The sequence below is a fragment of the Esox lucius genome, chromosome 12, assembly GCF_011004845.1.
Source record: "Esox lucius isolate fEsoLuc1 chromosome 12, fEsoLuc1.pri, whole genome shotgun sequence".
Taxonomy (NCBI): Eukaryota; Metazoa; Chordata; class Actinopteri; order Esociformes; family Esocidae; genus Esox; species Esox lucius.
Window position 1 is genome coordinate 13,909,542 of NC_047580.1, and position 19,758 is coordinate 13,929,299.

At 39.9% G+C, this 19,758-nt stretch overlaps 1 protein-coding gene across 11 annotated transcripts in view; it reads right to left on the minus strand.

The window, feature by feature from the left end:
- Positions 1-6,717: 6,717 nt before the first annotated feature.
- The window catches only part of agrn (agrin), a 236,336-nt gene continuing 223,295 nt past the window's right edge, over positions 6,718-19,758 (minus strand). For 7 of the 11 annotated variants that reach the window (XM_020051742.2, XM_020051741.2, XM_020051744.2 and 4 more), the window contains 5 exons: positions 19,210-19,233; positions 17,324-17,356; positions 14,916-15,140; positions 14,069-14,172; positions 6,718-9,504 (listed from right to left, as the gene is read on the minus strand). In XM_020051742.2, coding sequence (XP_019907301.2) covers positions 9,335-9,504; positions 14,069-14,172; positions 14,916-15,140; positions 17,324-17,356; positions 19,210-19,233 — 556 coding nt within the window. In that variant the 3' untranslated portion in view covers positions 6,718-9,334. The remainder of the gene's footprint in view (positions 9,505-14,068; positions 14,173-14,915; positions 15,141-17,323; positions 17,357-19,209; positions 19,234-19,758) is intronic. The other 4 variants (XM_013136442.3, XM_013136443.3, XM_013136446.3 and 1 more) reach the window with 1 other exon arrangement.

Genomic DNA, 19,758 nt, shown 5'->3' on the forward strand with positions numbered 1-19,758 from the left:
TGTTTGGCAAAGTGAAATTTGAGGTCTCTATATGGAAAAATGCACAGCGCTTCTGAATTTACCAAGTTACCAAGTTGTTAGATGTTACCAAGTGTTCTTTGTTCCGCTCACACATTATGGAGGATGCAGCAGGCCCCAACAATGGCAGACTGTCAACATCATGGCACTTCATCGGGCATCTCCAGTGACTTTTGAGATGTTCTCCACCATCGCCACATGTTCAGAATTCCAACATACAGACATTTATTGGTGCGTCGGTCAGGATGGCTTCAGTCAGTAGGCAGCGTCACTGAATAATTTTTGTACAATAATCAAAAGAGGTAAAAAGTTTCATATGAAAACAATGAGCTGTGTCTTGTACTGTAGTACCTATAGAGTAGTCATCATACTTCATTAGTAAAAAGTTAACTCTTAACCACAGACAGAGATATTGGAGTTTGCCACTCGTCATAGATGCAAAACTACAAATGAGCAAACAGCCACATCTCACATAGATTAATATCAGCATCATTCACATTGCGATGAGATTAAAAGTCAAAAGTCAAAGGTCAGTCTTTGGCAAGCAACATCTATGCAGTAAGCATAAAGAAATATACAGCAAAACAAGATACATACATAACAATAGAGACTAGCGGCAATTCCAGAGAATGTAGAAATGGGAATATGGACAGTCTGAAAATAAATATTAAATATTACAAATTTAAGAGTTGTAGTGCCTATAACTGGATACATTAAAATGTGCTTATGTACACTGAATGCCCCCTCCCAATGTTGCCAGTTACACCCAATGATGTATGAAGGATTGTACCTACAGAGAAAGGGAGCAAATTAAGGGCTGCTTGAAATAAATTCATATAAACATTACCTAATTGCTTTTACAGGAAACATACCCCAAATACCATGTGAAAGTAATGATTGTTTGGGCAAACTGTAGGTGGCCTAGACCAGATGTCACATCCGTTGTTAAGATCAAGGCTGGACCAGACCAAATCTGAACCAAACATAAACTTTTTAAGGGACTGGTCTTGGGTGAATCTGAAGTAAATTTTGACATTACCACTATCAACATCAATGCTAAAGTACTGTATGGCGCAAATGATTGAGCAGCAGGAGGTTGTTGCAGTCAGTTCAAAACCAGTCAGTCACACAGCACATTGCATTTCCTGAGAAGAGAGTCATAAGCATGTTCATCATGCATATAACAAAAATATCCATATTTAAAAATGTTTTGCAAACTTCCAGTTGTTTATAGCAACACTGCAGTTAATGAACGTCATTATGCTTCACACGGCTGTTTTCTAACATTGGAGGATAATATATTAACATCCATTCATATATTATTGCCTCCGTTCATGAACTCAACTGTGTGTGTCGCAGAGAGAGGAGTAATGTATGAGAGGGAAGCAGACAGAGAAAAATAAGACTGAGATAGACATGAGATAGTAGGCAAAAGATTGGGTGAGGCAGAGAGAAAAACAGAACATGAGCGAGGGAGCGAGGGGGCGTGCCCTTTAGAACGACAAGCATCTCAGTCAGTGCTTCCATGGTTGCAGTGCTGCGTCAGGCTGTGTGGTTCTCAGCAGAGGTTCATCTGCCAGGGAATGGGATTACGTAACGCAGGCTTTTCTCTCATTTATAGATTTTCTTTGCACTGATATAGTTTGACCTCTTGGGCTGCCATAGTTTAGAAAGACAAATACAATACTGCATTATACAGTGTTTGCCAAATTCAAATAGAATTAATACAGTATGTCACAGCTCTTAATTTTGTCCAATGGTCCTGAACTTGAAAACTGTCACTCAAAGGTGCCTTGGAAGTGTGTGTGTGTGATATTTATATGCAAAAAAGGCAAATCACAGTAAATTATGTACTCTGGAAATGTTTGCGGTAGAGTCTAGAAACAGGATATAGTGAATGTACTATAGTAGACACTGTAGTCTAAACCAAGGCTGTGTCTAAATAGTCTGCAATGATTTCCTATACCCATTTCTACTTCCTTGTTGTTTAACCCTTATACTACCTACATACAGAAATGGAGTACCAACTTGAATTATTTTGTGATTTAGACAAAAAAACACAGAATAGTTCCTCTCTACTTTTACCGGGTCCAGTGATTATGATATCTACATTTTCTATGATATCTACATTTTCTATGATATCTACATTTTCTATTCCTGCCTCCAATAAAATGTCTCCCAATCAGAAGCATAGAGACCATGCTGCATGCATTTATAAACATATTATTACATGAATAGGAGTCGACTAGTAGGCATATTTTTTAAATGTTTCACCTTCAATGTTAAAATGATTAAGAATAATGTATTTAATTTGAAATAACTTTACAAAACAAGAAAGGCTGAACAGAGCCAATCAAGCTGCTTTGAGCAAGCTTGGATACATATCCACCCTAAAGCATGGAATCATGCTAATCATGCAGTTTGACTTGGATTGGTATGTTACAATAATGTGAAAAGGGTACTGGACTCTTGTGGCCTATTTACATCACTATTATTTAATTGCGAAAAATTTGACTTGCCAGATGTGCATCAGTTCTACATTTTTACAGCGAAAATCACGAAAAACACTGACATTTCAAGGTACGGTGTAAAAATGTAATAAAAAAAAATTCTGGATGTGAATTTTGGACTGAAAAAAAGAAGACCCTATCTGCCTACAGTCGCAAGGCTCACAGTCCCGGAGTGATTGGTTCCAGCTGACCTTTTGACCTTTTAGCCTGGAGACTCGAGTGTCCTCTGGTCCAAAACTAAATTCCAGGAAGAGAAACAAAAGGGACTTACATTGAACCTGATGGAGCTGACAGCCAGGGCCTTGTCATGATAAAAAAAATAGGGTCTTTATTAGAACCAACCAGGACCTAGCTAGAAACACTCAATAGAAAACATTCCTCTCATCTAAACTCATAATCATTTCACATCAGGCAACAGAAACCAAACCTATTGACTTTAATTTGGATAAAACATATCTTTCCTCCAGGCTCCTGCTCACGAGATCTGCCAATGACCTTTCAGCTGGATGAGGCCCGGCATTGTCGCATAAGTCATAATTCGAAATAAAACACTACATTTGTTTTTCTAATGAAATTGTAAATATCATGGATTCCCGCCACTATATATATATGTATGTGTATATATATATATATTTACATATATATACATATATATATATATATTTACATATATATACATATATATATATATATATATATATATATATATATATATATATATATACATATATATACATAAATATATATAGTGGCACAAACACATCCTCTGCATGAACATACCAATGCCCCCGTTGGAAGATGCTGGAACATACCAGGGAACCTAGCATGGACAACCCCTCACCTAAATAGCTGCCTCCCCTCAGGACATTATCAGGGCGAGTATATTAAGGCCCCAGAGGAGCACCCAGGCCCCAGGATGAAGAAGATAATAACAACAATGTAAAAGGGAAGAGGAACAAGAGCCCGACCCTGGACTATGCTGACAGGATAAAGAGGAACGTTGCTAAAGGTGCCTAGGTTTCAGTCACATACACCCATTCCTGTGAAAATGCCACCATGAAGCCGCTCCAGACACAACACTGCTAGCCCTGGAGAGTGGTTTGTTTTTGGCACCTCCTCAGATTACTGTTACTAAAATGCATCCCAGGATTTTGAACAAGTGTCCTGTGTCCGTACCCTGTCATCTAAATAACTCTGTTCATTTGTGTATATGCCATAATGGCTTTATTTTTTCTCTCTTGTGCGAAAGACTCATAACGCATTTTTTGGGTAATAAGCCCAGTACCAGAGACTCAGATAGGGACCTCAGAAAGGTGTCAAACAGGATAAAAACATTCAGAGGCTAACAGATTAAATTGAACTTGGAAGTCAGCTCCAGATGAAATAATTTAAGAATAGCCAGCATACCTGACTTATAGGAGAGAGACTGTTGTTCTTCATTGAAGCCCTGGAAAAGGATGTCCTCCTGTCGCTCCTATGTGGACCATGCACACAGCATCATAATGCTTAAGGACCAGTCTCAGCTCACAAAAGAACTGGTTTTCCGTGGGGACTGCATCCACATTTTTCAGGATTTCTGCTGGAGAATTTCTAAAGAACTTTCAAAATATTAGTTTCAACCCAAAAGAAAAATCACAGAAAGAAATGTGCAGCACATTACATTTTACAGAAGTTGTAGTGTAATAAGTTTAAATTTTTTTCATTATACCTTATACATAAAATATAGATTGAAAAGATTGAACAAATTTACAGACTAAAACACAAAAAGGAGAAATTAGGTATCCCTCCCCCAAAACGAGAACAACCAAAATTAACAAGATGCTTAGTTCCTGCTAATGATGCAGCTTTGACTTCCTGATTATGGATCCAACTGTGCCCACTTGGATATCAAAACACAGGATATTAATTTCTGTACTTTTCCTAATCCATGCATTGTGTATTAATTTCTCGGTTCTCGGTAGAATGCTGTTTGTCTTAATTTTACTTCAGATTCACTGACATTTCACTGATATATGATCCTTAACACTCAAAGATTAACTGACTAATTATCCTGCAACAGCAGGGTTTTCCTCCAAATATGTGACAGAAATGCTAACGGCTCACAGGTGGAGGTCCATGCTAACGTTACTGTGTCTTTGTTAGGGTCACTTCTTTAAACTGTAAATTGGGAGCGTCCAAAGCACAAGAGCTTTTTCTTACAATTATTTACCAACATAAAACCAATGTCACCTGATTTTGTGTGTCAGTGTTTTAAAATATCAAGGAGAACAATATGTCAATGTACAATTTGTAATTCAGTAAAGGAGATAATTGGTCTGGTATCTGAATACTTCTGCAAGGTACTGTATATTGAATTCTTTCTAAATGAAATGTATTTTCCAATTCACTAAGCCATAATTGAATTGTTGGGACTTCAGACAGATATTAATGCATTCCAGGCTCTGTTTTGCCTCGTTCCTCCTCACACTACTCTGAAGGCATCTGTCCAGGGTGGATTGATAAGAATATGATTTAAATGCAGTTGAAACACAAATTTAGATGATGTACGGTACATTTTGAAGTGACAACCAATCAAAAAATCTATTTCTGGGAAGGTGTTGAGCAGGTTGATGATTGAGTCCAAATTTTTATAAAATGAATTTAGCTATAAATGCGAAGATGTTCTGAAAACATTTAAGTAATTGTGAGAGGAAGACCATTTTGGACCAAATCTGCATGTTTTGTACATCAAAGAATAAAAGTTAACTTTAAGATGGGCAGGCTGGCTAGATCTATTACCATGAAAATGGTAATATTTGCAACTAAAAACATAACTTTCCTTACCACTTCAAGCAGTATTTTACTGTAATACATGTTATTCCTACCAGTGTAATTGTGATTAAAGGGATTTAGGTATATCTCCTTTCTTATATATCACCTTTCTTTATAGTTGGGTATTGTTTCTGAGTCAACAGCTGTAACAATAAATCAGGCAAGTTCAGTCCCACAACAATATTAATATTACCAGGTTTTCATATGATATCACATTTGGGTTTTTCTGAAAGGACAATGATCTCTGACACTTTTCGGAAACTGATCCCCAGACAATGTGTGTGCACGAATCTACCTGTTAACCTTGATTTTAGCATGTGATTTTATGTTGTTGCTAGCCTAAATTTTGTCGCCAGTCCCATTTCCACTAAAACATATTATAATCACATAGCTACCAACTTCTATGCTGAGCATAAATAAAATACATATCTGATCCTGATTGATGTTTGTGAATAAACATCTCTGGCTACCTTGCCTACCTTATGCCTTTGCCTATTTAAGTAATCTGCCTTATGGCGTTTGGAAATAATTTAATAAAGACATCCGTATTTGGCTGTGGGCAAACACCTATCAAAAAAGCTACTTGTTTGCAGGCCCTGACCTGAACCCCATTCTAACCACATTTTAGCCTAATAATCAAAGTACAATACCTAGAAAAGTATAGGTGTGATTCAGTGTTGGATTACATGCCTGCAGCTTTCCAGACAGAGGGGCTGATGGGTATTTAAACAGAATCCTAACAAGATTGTTATTGTACTTTGTGCCTTGATCAAGAGCACAATGACAGAAGATGGCAAAACTATTGGAACCTAGACCAGCACATTTCTGTTTAGATTTACATGGGATACCAATAGATTCTGCCAGTCATTGTAGTAATTTCAGGGCTATGTTCTAAGCAATGTCCATAGTTTACAATAAAACATAATGTCTTTATCATGCTTTTTAAACAGATTTTTTTTTATTTAGGACCAAATCTGAACACACTCTAAAACTGCAATTAATTGCAATTAACTACAGACGTTTATACGATTAATTATTTTAATCGTTTGACAGCCCTAATATATATGTTATGTTTATTTGATCTATTTACAATGTACTGTGTGCATTTATTAAACAGGCAAATACTGTATTTCAGTCAATCAAAGACAGCTCCCTCACCCACAATTTACAGTGGAGATACAATACAATCACCTAATTCAACCATCCAAGATTAACAATATTTTTTATCTGGGGAATGCGTAACAGTAAAAAAAAATCCTGATTACATACTGACCGAGTCAAGTAGTACTAATAATATTTTACTCTTTGCTTAAAAATGTAAGTTGCCCTTGTTGTTTCAATGAAAGTTGACGAAATCTAGACACAGGTAACAGTCAGGTCCTTTTGTTTGACACTTTATTTCATGGTGGTAGGAACACAAGACAAAGGTAATAAAGTTAGTAATGGTCAGGTCATGCTACTCTCACTTGGTGCACTGCCCTTCAGGAGCGTCTCAATTAAAGTAGTTTACAGAGGCCAGACGGTGGAGGGAATTCACATGAAGACATAAATAAAGAACAGAAAATATATTCAAACAGTAAATAGTATATATTTTTTGTAAAACCCAGAGGCAGCCATTTTTGATGCTGCGAGAAAATTGGATTTGCAGAAGCATTGTTATTAATATAATTATTATGTACTAATTTACATGATGGGGATGAGTATGCTGGCTAAAGTAAGAGCACAGAACAGTATGGACGACAACTTTGTCAACTGGTGGGCCAGTGACCTGTTTTAAGGCAATTCATAGACAGTATTGTCCACATTAGATTATGTCTGTCTTACTCTTGAGTCTGTTTCACTTGCCTTCCGAGTGTCAATAACACAGGAACTCATTGTTCATGCACAAGTATTGGAATAAGTCAAATTCAACAGTAATACAACATGTATATACTGTGGTGTACACACACACACACACACACACACACAGACAGACAGACAGACTTCCTGGTCATGGATTGGACACTCAAAAGCCATATGCTCCAATGCTCTTCTCATCATTCCCTCCCCACTGACATAAGAACATCATTATTTGTAGTCAGGTTCCAGTGTATAGTACTAAAAACATAACCTCCACAGTTTTACACATTGCTAAATTTACAAATTGCAGGGCTGTACAAAATGGCCGCTTTTGTTTTGGGAGAAAAAAATGAATAAAAAAACAAAAAACTAGTAGCCTACAATACCATTGATACTCAACCACAAACAAGCATTTGTTTTGTCTTATAACGTTACCAAGAATTGTATATATCAAAACAGAGTAGGTCATTGATGTTTAGTTCAGCAGAGGTTTTTGCGTTGCATCATCAGTTTTTGGACTGAATTCATTTTGGCAATACAAACCCATGCATTAGTATGTTTATTGGCAGATTCATTTGAGATTAAGTTAGCAATGTTTTTCTCTCATTTTGCTGCCAAATGACAAAACCTATCACATTATCCCTTTGTCAACAGCAAGAGATAGAACAGTCTAATAAAGTGAGAGTACTTGCATTTTTCATTCCAATTTTGAAAGAAAAAACTAGTTTGGAAAATTTAAGAACTTGGTTGATGATGGAAAAATTACATATCTGAGCTTTTAAGAGTCTTTAGTGGCCCCCATGGTATATTTTCCCTCTTCCTCCTCCGCCTGAGCTTACAGCACCCTCATCAGGCCAGATGCGGTACCAAGAAATTGGTCTCTTGTATCATTCCATGTTCAGCTCAATTAACTGCACCAATAAAAAAACACAACTGCTCTAAAAAGGACCCAGCCAAAATGAAAGTTAACCTAGCTCAGTGAAATGAGGTGAGAGGAAAATAGTTTAACGGTTTTGTAAAACAAAACATGTTCACCAACACGTAATTCACTTGACCCGCGACACGTTTTGGAAAACGGAAAGCAACGAAAACAAAATCAACAATGCAGAAATTGCATGCAACCAGTTGTCATCTAGTTAGCTTTACTGATTGTAAAATAAAATGCACAATACATGAAAAGCACAATTGTTGAGAAGAGAACCAATCTTACATATTCACAGTCTCAGGTATTTATATACTCTATATTTATATTTATTACTTAATATGTAAATTACTATTCAATTTCTTGATTGATGCATGATGCGGAATGATGATGTGTTAAAGGTTGTTCTGGAACGCAGGGCACTTTGTCTCTGTTCAGCTCTGGAGGTCGGTGATTAGTTAGCAGGGCATTTCAAAGCTAGTCTCAGTTTTTGATTTAGATGAAACTGAGAGCATTTGTGTGAGGAGTTTGATGAAGTGGTTACAGAAGCTACATTTGATTAGCTTCATTGATATGGAGTACACTTGTGCCTATTCAGGACCAAGCACAGGGGTTTTGATACCAGGGTCATTATGCGCCAAACAGAAAAAAAAAAAACTGAAAGTAGGTAGGACAACCTGGACTTGGTTTTCTATTGCAACATTTTGTAAAACGTTTTGCAACAATGTGGTCTAATGAACACTACACAGGTAACTGTAGTACTGTATGTCTACTGCATTCATCTTACAGGGGAATGTTTGTATGTTTGTTTGTCCTGTAGGTACTGTGTGAATAAAGTCTGTGTCAAGTCATGGTAGAGAATGATATGGCAACAAGACAAGGCCATCATAGAGAGCACCAATGTGGTTCACCAGTGTTCAAGTAATGAGCGAGGGAGAGGTTTTGTTCGCGCTTGTTTTAAAAAAACAAAACAATACAATTGATACAGCTTTCTCATCTCGCTACACCACACAAACATACAGTATGAGTATACATACTTATGTACACATTTCAGGAGGTGTATTATGAATGAACAGGAGGCGCAGATAAAATATTAAAATAAAATGTAAAAACAAAAATTAAAATTATGTATTCTTTTTTTCTTTTGATATAAAAAGCGATGAAAAGTATACAAAAATAGAAAATAATTACAGCAGTAGACATGGCGTTTATGGAGGGAGTGGTATTAGCCAGGCTACTTTTTAGCCATCGCTGCAGAACAGTGTAATATTTTGGGGCTGTTCAGGGCATCCTCCACCAGATGGAGCTCCACGCCGTCCACCACCACGTCCTTCACGCATCCCACGAAGCCCGTGCTGTAGGCCTTGGGCAATCTGCGGGCAACTGCCAACTCCTCCAAGCCACCTGGAATGAGAGAAGGGGCGGGGTTTGCGTCAGTTTTCATAAAGAGAGGACGAGTACAATGTCTGAGGCGCATCAAAAGACAAGACACAAGAGTACACTATTGACCCTGGCATCACAGTGTTCATCTTAGGAATCCTGCTATAGCTGAACCAACAGACATCGGCTTGATCTCTACTTCATCTCTACTTCTGATTTATTACTTTTTCAGTTTTTCTGTCAATAAATGTCCTATTCTCTCCCTTTAGGTCTCTATGTCTTTTTCTGCCATTTCTCTTTCTGACACTTTCAATCAAACACATAAATCACTTTGAAAAAGTATATAGGGCCGTCCCTTGTTAAATAGTGTAGTGGTTAAAGACGCGGGCCTGCAAACAAAAGGTTCTGCGTTTGAATCTCGTCACAGTCAAAACACAAGCAACTACAGTTACGACTTTTAATTGGGCTGGCTAAACTAGGCTTTCCTGGTTCCTTTTCAGTTTTTTTACAGTTGATCTAGAATGTGAAAGGCTCCATAATGTTGACATTATACAACTCAAATAACTATAATAAATTGCACCTGGAGTTATTGCCTTTAAGGGGGCAGTGCAGTTACAAACTGGATTTTAAACAGCTGTTTAAAGAAAATCCTAGAGAATCAGCCTGTTTTAGTGGGATGGACGTTTTAGCCCACATAATGTCGTCACAATGTGACCTAATTAAATAGGACAATAATTGTTCATTTAGGCAAAGTGGTGGGCTCTATAGCATCATATCAGCAAAGGACAGTGTATGTAAATATCTTCCAGTGTGTTGCCTTCTTCCTAAACAGAAACCAGAATTAGCATTTTAATGGCCAAAAGAGGATAAGGGAATTAAAAGATACCAGTGCTATATATAGTTATATAAATCATCACTCAAAGTGATGAAAATTAAAGTACAAAGTCTCTCCCCATGCAACAATATTGTAACTTTGGGGGGGGTTCTAAATACTTAACAGCTAATTGATAAACTTGTGGTTTAAACCACATATTTTTACAAAGCTGGACTTGTCAACCAAATACTTGTGTTCTCGTCCTACACAAGTTCACAATGTATAGTTTCTGTTTTGAGACTGTCCCCAACTAACAGATGTTTTGTATTATAGGGAAAGAGAGCCTTTGACATGATTTATGCTTTATGCGTTGTTAACAAAGCAACACTCCATATGTACTGTATTTGTTGAACAGTACAGAAATTACAGTTTTAATTCTTATCAGGACCACAATGAGGGAGATCTAGTTGGAGGTACTGTACTGAACACCGGTTGAGTTATTGTTTAGACACTGGAATTCTTTTTGAGTGGATGAACATCACATTTTTAAAATTATGTTTGTTTGACAATCAGAATAAAACATCACGATTAACTGTGTTAATGCTTCATTTAAAGGTCATTTATTTTTACTGATAATAACGTCTTAAATATATTATTTCGATTTATTTACTTTATTATTTATTAGTATGGGTGCAATGGTATGCCAGACTCATAGTAGTGTACATACTGTGGTTTAAGGGACATGGTTTATTACAGTTTTGGTGCAGTATCATAGGATCATAGGTTGTTGGTTTATTTGGCAAAAAATGCAACACTAATATATAATATATAAAATGCAACACCTATATATAATATATAAAATGCAGAGCTGTATATAATAATATATAATGCCTAATAACAAACTAAAGTAAAATAAAGTGCAATATGTAAAAAGCGCAATTCTTTGCGCTTCTGTGTTGCTCCAGGGATCTTGATACTGGGGTGATGTCGGTCTAGATATGTCAGCGTATTTGTGGGGTTAGCAGCTGCTCGGGCTAATTTGGTCAAGCAGTGGCAACAAAGAGTCAATGTTTCATCACCACTGAAGTCTGCTGGAAAGCCAACATGCTCCCAAACTGGAAATTTAAAGGAAGCTGGAGGATTCTATAATGTTGGTTAATCAAAACCACCACTAGCCATGGGGAGTTTTGGGATGGAGCAAATTACATACAAAATCCTTGAGGAACAACCTGCTTCATCCCAGACAATGGGAAGGGAATTCCCAGTATAACAGGTGTGGTGGAAAACACGCCACTCCTGAATTAGGGATGCACCAACACCCCAAAGAGAAGGAGATGGCAGGTTCCAGAACCTTCCATGAGGAAGCTAGCAGTGTTAAGGTGGGCAGCTTGGGGCAGATGCCAAGACAGAAGAAGCCAGAAAAGAAGAAAAAGAAGCGGGAACCCAAACAACACTTCTAGCCGCCCTGCGTGCTAAAGTGCATCAGCATGAGGAAGAAAGGCAGCCATTTTTTCTGTGTTTAATTGTTAGAAAAATAAATACAAGTAAATAAAAAGAAGCAATAATAAAAAGAAAAGTAAAACGACACTTCTAAAACAAGTCAGTATTTTGTGTCAACCCATAGAACGCAAAACTGAAGCAATCTGCTTACAATCATCTAATAGGATTTGCTACAACTCTTCTTTGGACTTTGGACTGCTTTCATTCTTTTCATGTGATCAGGTTGGTGCTCTGAGTTGGCCAATCAATTACTGTGAGCAAGCATGTCCCTCAAGGAAGTGACCAGGAAGTATTGTCCGTCAGATCTTTGGGTCTTTCGATGCATTTTCTGTCTTGTTTATTTTAAAGTTTATTTAAATTTCTTTATTTTAGCCATCTCACACAATATCAACCATCTACCTATCAATATATTTACCTCTTAGACAACACAAGACATCATTATTACATTTCGTTATATTAATGTTTATTTGTATATATTAAAATGCTATATAGTGTTTTTTTACAATGTTTTAATGTTGCACAACCTAGGTGTGCAAAGCTTTTAGATACTTACCCAAGTAGACTTACATATGTAATCACTGCAAATACCGTTTCTAACATGTTGTCTAGTGGGTGAATATTAATAGAATAATCTATACTCCATTACTGAGTTACTTTTGCAAGGTACTGTACAATTATTTTCCTGCCCTGTTTCATTCTTTCTTTCACACTCAATCTCTCTTTTGGAAACACTTTTTTACTTATTCTCTCCCTTCCTTCTTTCCCGCTTTTTTTCTTGTTTAATCTGCCATTCTGACAGTTTGCCTCTGTAGAGCTCGTTTCCCCTTGCCCTCTCTTCTCACTGTCCCCTCTAATCGGATTGCGTGCCTCTGAATCAGGGATCAACAAGGCTAATTTCATGCGAGTTACAGATGAATTAATGATGAGTGGTGAAAGAGGGGGATTTAAAAGAGAGGAACTGCTTGATGTGAGGCCTGCTGAAAGGATAATGTATTCTAGCCGCTGGGTGTGCTCAGCACCTGGTTGGAACCGCAGCTGTATGTGTGTGCTGTGTCATTAGAGTGTGTTTGTGGGTGAGAGAGAGAGAGAGTGAGACAGTTTATGCATATATGTCATGTGTCCCTGAAACTGCCTCTCCTCAATTAAACACGACTTCCCACCACCTTGCAAGAACACATGCATTTCTATTAGTGCCATTTCCTCAGAATGCTCTATTTAGACACAGCATGTACTCTTTCGAAAGCGGTTTCTCTGAGCAAAGTTCAGACCAAAATGGTGCTCTAACAGATAAAGGGACAACGTGACAAACTTTTGAGTCTTTTATTTTCCGATCAATACCTGTATAGGGTTGGTAATTCTTTTTCAGACAGTCATCATACATTTGAGACCAATTCTGTTGCTGCCAGTGCGTTTACTCATCTATGGATTTGTCATTTTGAGGCACACTCTTACCCTCATTACAGCTGGATTTTAGGTTAACCCGACATTTGTTTAAAGGATCTTAGGAAGCTCGTCCATGTTCTGTACTTTGTCCCCATGTGGGGTCTGACTTAAAAATAGTGTTATTCATTTGCACTTGGTTTAACAGAACTGGGGTTACATGTGTTTGTCTCCAAACAGACAATTTATGGTTCTTATATATACGGAACAGTTAACTTACAAATAATTAGGACCCCATTCCTGGGAGATAAGACTCTCATAAACACATACAACACACTTTCTGTATCCCTCAGAATCCAGTAGAAAATAATGGACAGGACCAGGCAGGAATTCAGACTCAGGGAAAGGAACATTATGAATGATGTTCTCTTACTACACAGAAGATCATACACCATAATGATCTTTCTTGATTTTCCCCAGAATTTCCCAGAGTTTCTGGTGCATCCGAGTGCAAACCACATCTCTTTAGGATTAAAATATTAGCAGTCTACAAACCAATTTTGACAGACTGTCAATGATTATAGTTGATATATGTGGAACCTACCAAACCAGAGTCAGCCAATGGCAAAATATAGAAACAGCCCTCGTCTGGCCACGCTTGCCTGTCCATATATGAGTTCAAAAGCTAGCAATCAGGCTTTTATTTTTTTATCGCAATACTGCCTGGCATTTGCATACAATTTTGCTTGGCTGAACTTACGCCCCACCCTACTGCCCACCCATTGGTCCTTCTCCCACCCTGCTCCTCATTGTTTTCCATCCATCGTGTCTCCTGGGTGTTACTCTGAATGCCTGTCTGCATAAGACGTGTCACAGGCTAAGTAGAACACCTACCCAACCAGAGCGCTCCGTCCGTGTCCAGCTGCGTGGCTGCCAGGGGCGATGACCCTGTGACTGCCGCCTCGTTGCCCACCTGTAGAGAGCCGTCCCTAAGTGCTCTGTGGTGGGGGGGAGGGGGGGGGGGTAAAAGAGTGAAATAGAATGTCAGGAAAAGGAGAGAGAGTGGGTTGGGAGGTAGAGGGAGGTGGCAGGAAAAGGGAGAGGGGGAAGGAGAGAAGGAGAAGGAAAGGGTGAAATCACTGGGAAATGGCTTCACTGTGATGACCATAATGTGCTTAGAGGTTGACTGAGCGAAGGGGGAGACGGGGTGTTTGTCCACAATGGCCCCCTGTTCCCTATCTACTGTATCCTTCTGAAGAGAAACTGCATAATCCCTGGTCAGAAATAGTGCACTACATGGGGAATAGGGCCCCATTTAGACCCACACAGTCACTTAAGAGTCTGTTGGAGGCCTCACTGTCAATTCCACTGAGCGGAAATTACAGAGCGACTTCCATGGTTATGTGGGGACACGTGCAACACTCTTTGCATGTCTGGAGAGAAAGAGATGTCAGGGTTGAACTGACATTCATAACGCATAACCTCACACTTAAATCAAAGCTGTAGCATGACAGCTAACCCAAAGCTAGTTGGTCCCCCTCCATAAAAGCCGACTACAATCCAGGCTCATTGTAAAAATCGTAAGCTGAACATTAACTTGAACACTGGATGATTTACATCCCACTGTTTGGACGAATAAAACGGGGACTAAAACAGACACCGTCGTGGGTTGACTGCCACTTAAAAACAACATGGCCTGAAGCATGCTGGGTAACGGTGTTCACGGGGAACGGTGCCTTACCTGCTGGCCTTGATGCGTATCCAGCGGTTGGTGTTGACGCGCACCGTTGAGCGCACGACCACAGGCTTGGAGCCCAGGTCGTAGGTCATCTGCACGCGCCCGTCTACCACTGCCAGGGCGATGTAGTCGGATCGCTCCACGCCCTTACCGCTCCACAGCACCAGGCCCTGGGTGGCCTCTGTCTTGATGGTGAGCTCGAACTTGTTCACTAGCAGGGCCTTCTCACTGCGGGGGGGGGGGGGGGTTAAATGTGATGGGGTGTATAAGTACTGGTGGCGTGATGGGGATATCTGTCCCCCAATAAACTCTATTCCCAAATCCTTGTCTACATTCATGACAACCGAGTTAGGTTTCAGGTCCTAGCTCTCAGGTCCTTTAACCTGCTTCTGCCTGAGTAGAAACCTGTCAGGGAAAAGGAACATTATGTCAAGACTATATCAGCTAAGATGTTTCTACTTCGCCCAGTCTACCCTGAGCTCTCTCTCCTGGGCTCTCGTCTGCTGCTTCTCCTGTGAGGTGGGGGGTGGCTGTGGGGGGGGGGTGGGGGGCTGTTTGAAGGGTTGTTTGATCTTAGTCTCAGGACTGCCGGTGCTACGGTGGAGTCAAGGAGCTGGGGAAATGGGTGGGTGGAGATTCAGGGCTCATCCCGGCTCATCCTATAAGGGGAAGCGATGCGTGGCACTGTCACAGTTATGTGCTCTGGGAGACTGGGGTCCTGTTTGGGGCTTTACCGGAGCCTGTGGGGGGGGGTTTGCACACAGGTACTCACACACACGCACAGCTCTGTTTGTACAGACCTCAAACACTCCTGGAGGGATGCTATTTTTAAATCATAGCTCCTTTGTTCCTAACCGTTCTCTTCAAGAGATGGATATCAAGAGAATCCTACATTTTGTTTGTGCGTGCAACCAATCGGTGTCGGTGTAATGTGAAGCCGACAAGGCTCATCTACTTTCACAGTTTTCAAAAGGATTGAAAATAAATAATAGAGACAAACGCAGACAAAGCACACGGAGAACAGGGAGCGCACACAACACAACAAGAAAAGAACATCACCAGCGCAAGACACACAACACAACAAGAAAAAGAGCACGCAAGACATGGGTAACATGAAACAGACATGTGTGGCAGCAGTCACCACAGAGGTGTGATCATAATTAAAACAGGACAGGAGAAGAGGAGGAAAACAGAAAATGACAGTTGACTACATCCAAATCGATGCACTTTAAATTCAGTTTAATTCGATCCTTTCAGCAGGCCAGCCATACACGCTGTCACTACTAACAGGCAAACTATGTTAAAGAACTGAAATTGTATTGTTATATTTAGCAATTATTCGTACGTTTGTTTCTGTTCAAGTGTCGCCAGCGGGAGTTGACTCGTGTACCAGTATTAGACCCGGCAGAGAGGAAGAACTGTCAACTGGAATAGAATGTGATTCGTTCAACACTGCAACTGTTTGGGTTTCCAATTCTCTAAGCAAACCTGTCCCTTTCTAAAAAGACCTACTCAGCTCACTCAAGCGCAAACGAACAAAACATACAGACATAGGAATTTATTGAAATTTCTCAAAGTATGGGCTCCAAATAAATCCTAATCTGTGTCTGAAATGGCTACATATTCCCTATACTGTTTACTACTATTGATCAGACCCTGAAATGTCCCATATTACTAAGTACTGTATTATATAACAAAACGGGTGTTCAATTCCCACCCCTTGGATTATTGACCAGGAAACTAAGGTCATGATCACATGACTACTATACTGTATGTATATGATTCAGACAAGACTTGTTTGTCATTATCTCCAGGCTACAAATACCAGTAATAAAACAAAGACGGAACAAAAGCAGGTATGCAGTATTTTCAATGCTATCAAGGTAGCTTAAATTGGGGAATACTTCATTAATATTAGAGAGTTTAACATTCCTTTGTTTGTCTTTTTATTCTTTATTGACTGAAGTAAATCAAGTATTTGAAAGTGCTGTGCACCCTATGGCCTCTAGGGGGCAGTAGTAATCAGAGTATTAGTATGGAGACCACAGCATAGAGATTGCAGGGCTGAATGGCTGCTAGTGCTGGACTTGATTGGGGATTAAGTTATACTGTCTTGGTAGACGCCGGGAACGATGGCAACACCTAAAGGGGAGTCAGATCAACAAATGCTGGCCCTCCAACACAGTCTCAGTATACAGTCCCACTGGGCCCCGGTGTACTGATCAGTGTGGCTCGCCATGGCTGCATCTACGGTTCACCGGCTGAACGTTGGGCGGTGAATAGTTAGGCTGCAACCTGCACGAGTCGGTGAGTAGAGATGGGGGGGGGGGGCAGCATGCTAGTGATTGATTGGACAGCGTTGGCGATAGGCTGGGGGGCCCTGAAGGCGGCAGGCTGGAAAGGACACTCACCTCTGATCCGATGGGTTCTCCAGTGACTCAGGGCTTTAAGGGAGCAGGGGAGAAAATGGAAGGGCATGCAATAAGTGCAAGAAGGAGGGCGATTGGACCTTTACAGGGTGACACACTGTCATGAGCTACAGCATAGGCAGGAGCCTCGGTGAACAGAGAGACGTGGCGAACGCAGCGAGTTGATGCTGGCGAGCTGAGAAAAGCATGAACGTTCATACGAGCACACTGCCCAAAATGCATTTCCAATGCCTTTATTTAATCCTAAATGATATGGCAGTGTGAATATAACTCTGAGTAATATGGGTTTCACTAATCCATAGAGCAGTTACACAGACCCATAGTGATTATAGTCCAGAAGCAGCAAAGCAACAATATGAGGTCCTCAGACAATGACCACAACCACCTCCTAGACTCAATGTCCAACAAGATAGGGCAAACAGTGTTCTGTTTACATAACGATTCTGGAGCACAACCAATGTCCCCATAAGGATATTACAGTTCACATTACTATATGTGAGTCATCTGACACACTGCGAGTTTGTCTGTTGCCTTACTGCATAAAGGAAAAAATGGGGTCAAATATGGTATTACCAGAAAAAGAGAACAACGGGATAGGTTGCTCCAATAATGGTGCGCAAGGGAAGATGAAGAGTTGATGAAGACTGATCTGGCTGGCGGGAAACGGTCACGCAACAATAGACTGAGGTGGCACAATGGTGGTCTGTGTGTTGTATTAACGTTGCAATAGCATTCCCCTGAGGAATTCCTATAATCAAATAGCAAATGAATCTCCTATTTAAACTCAGGTAGTTTTTTAATGATGCCACCAGGGCCGGCTCCAGGCATAAACAACATAAGCAGTCATTCTGGGGCCCCGGCCGTTAAGGGGCCTTGCGCCGCTAGAGAGCCTCTGATCAATAGGGGAGAGGGGACCCCATATAAAATGTTGTTTAGGGCCCCCAGAAGGCTAGAGCCAGAACTGGATACAAGCTAGTTTGCCCTAGATTGGCTAGTAGTTGTTGCCCTAATTCTTACAGTAAGTGACAGTGATTGGAGCTCTGGCCAGTCTGGCCCCAGGACCATGACTGTTGCCCTGACAGATAGTGATGCTTCTGGGCTGGGCCTCTCAGACCTCTCAATGGGAGGTCTTTAAAATAATTTTTCATATAGGAGACAACTCCTTGATTAACATGTCAGCCGTCCTTTTTATCCACCGACTCAATAATTATTCATAATTGATGTTGAAGATTCAACTAACCAGAAATGACAAGGGCTTCAATGTGGATATCTAATTCTCTGGTAAAATCTGCTTGGCATACATTAATCTAAATCGAACCCTGCTTTGTGTTTTTCTTTTAGGAGGTTTTACAAGCTAATCTAAGCAAAGAGGAAACTAATAAAAAACTAACATCTAATTGTTACTAGAGGAGGCAGTAAAATAATTGATGCAGGACTGGCAGCAAAACCGAGAAAAGGGAATATCTTGGTCTGTAATCTTGCAGTTAAGAGATCCCATTCATTTTTACATGACAGTTAATATCATTCAATATAAAGTGTCTAGATAAATGTATGGTTCTTGAGAACATACTGACAACCATGCATACAGTATAGCACTTTCTTTCTGTGGATTCATGCAGTCATGCATTCATTTAAACTAGTGTATGATGATACATTTCTAATGAGAAAGGAAAAAAGCCCTCTCAAAATCAAATTATGGGAATGCAGCAATAAAAAAAAAATTGGGCCTATTTAATATAATACACATGATCGCTATCTGCATTGGGCATAATGATTCAAAAATAAATAATGTATGAATTATCAGAATGTATTTCAGTTTGGCTTTGACCGAACCTGATAAGGTTCAGAAATCCTTTAAGTCTACTTACTCTGGAATCTCATTGGTCAGTTGGCTTGAGTGCAGCAGAAAGACAAACATGGAGCACCCATATAAGACGGACGGACAAGAGACAGAAGAGGACAGACATGCCGCAGTACAAACAGCTGACAGGCTTAACAAGGACAAAAGACAGAGAATACATACAAATCCTTGACAAATCCTTCCTTAAGTTTCCACTTTTGTGTGTGTTAACGTGTGTAGGGGTTCATGCATGCAGGTTTTTTGTGTGTGTGTCCTCATATAAGAGCACAAATTCATTGTCTGTCTCTCCCACTTTCACACCTTCGACGGTTGTGGGAAAACTTGTAAGGGATCTGGATGGGGAGCCTTATGTTTCATGTCTTTTCAGGTTCGCCATCACAAATATTTAATGCCTGCCAACCTACGGGCGTATGTGCCAGGATGGGAGATGTAGATGGATGGAAGAGGATAAACTGTATCAGCGGCCGCCTGGAAGGCAGGATGTGTTTTTCTCTCTTCCAAACCCTGTGTGGAAATCATTTACACTGAGATCATCCGGCTTGCTGTTAAAGTGTGT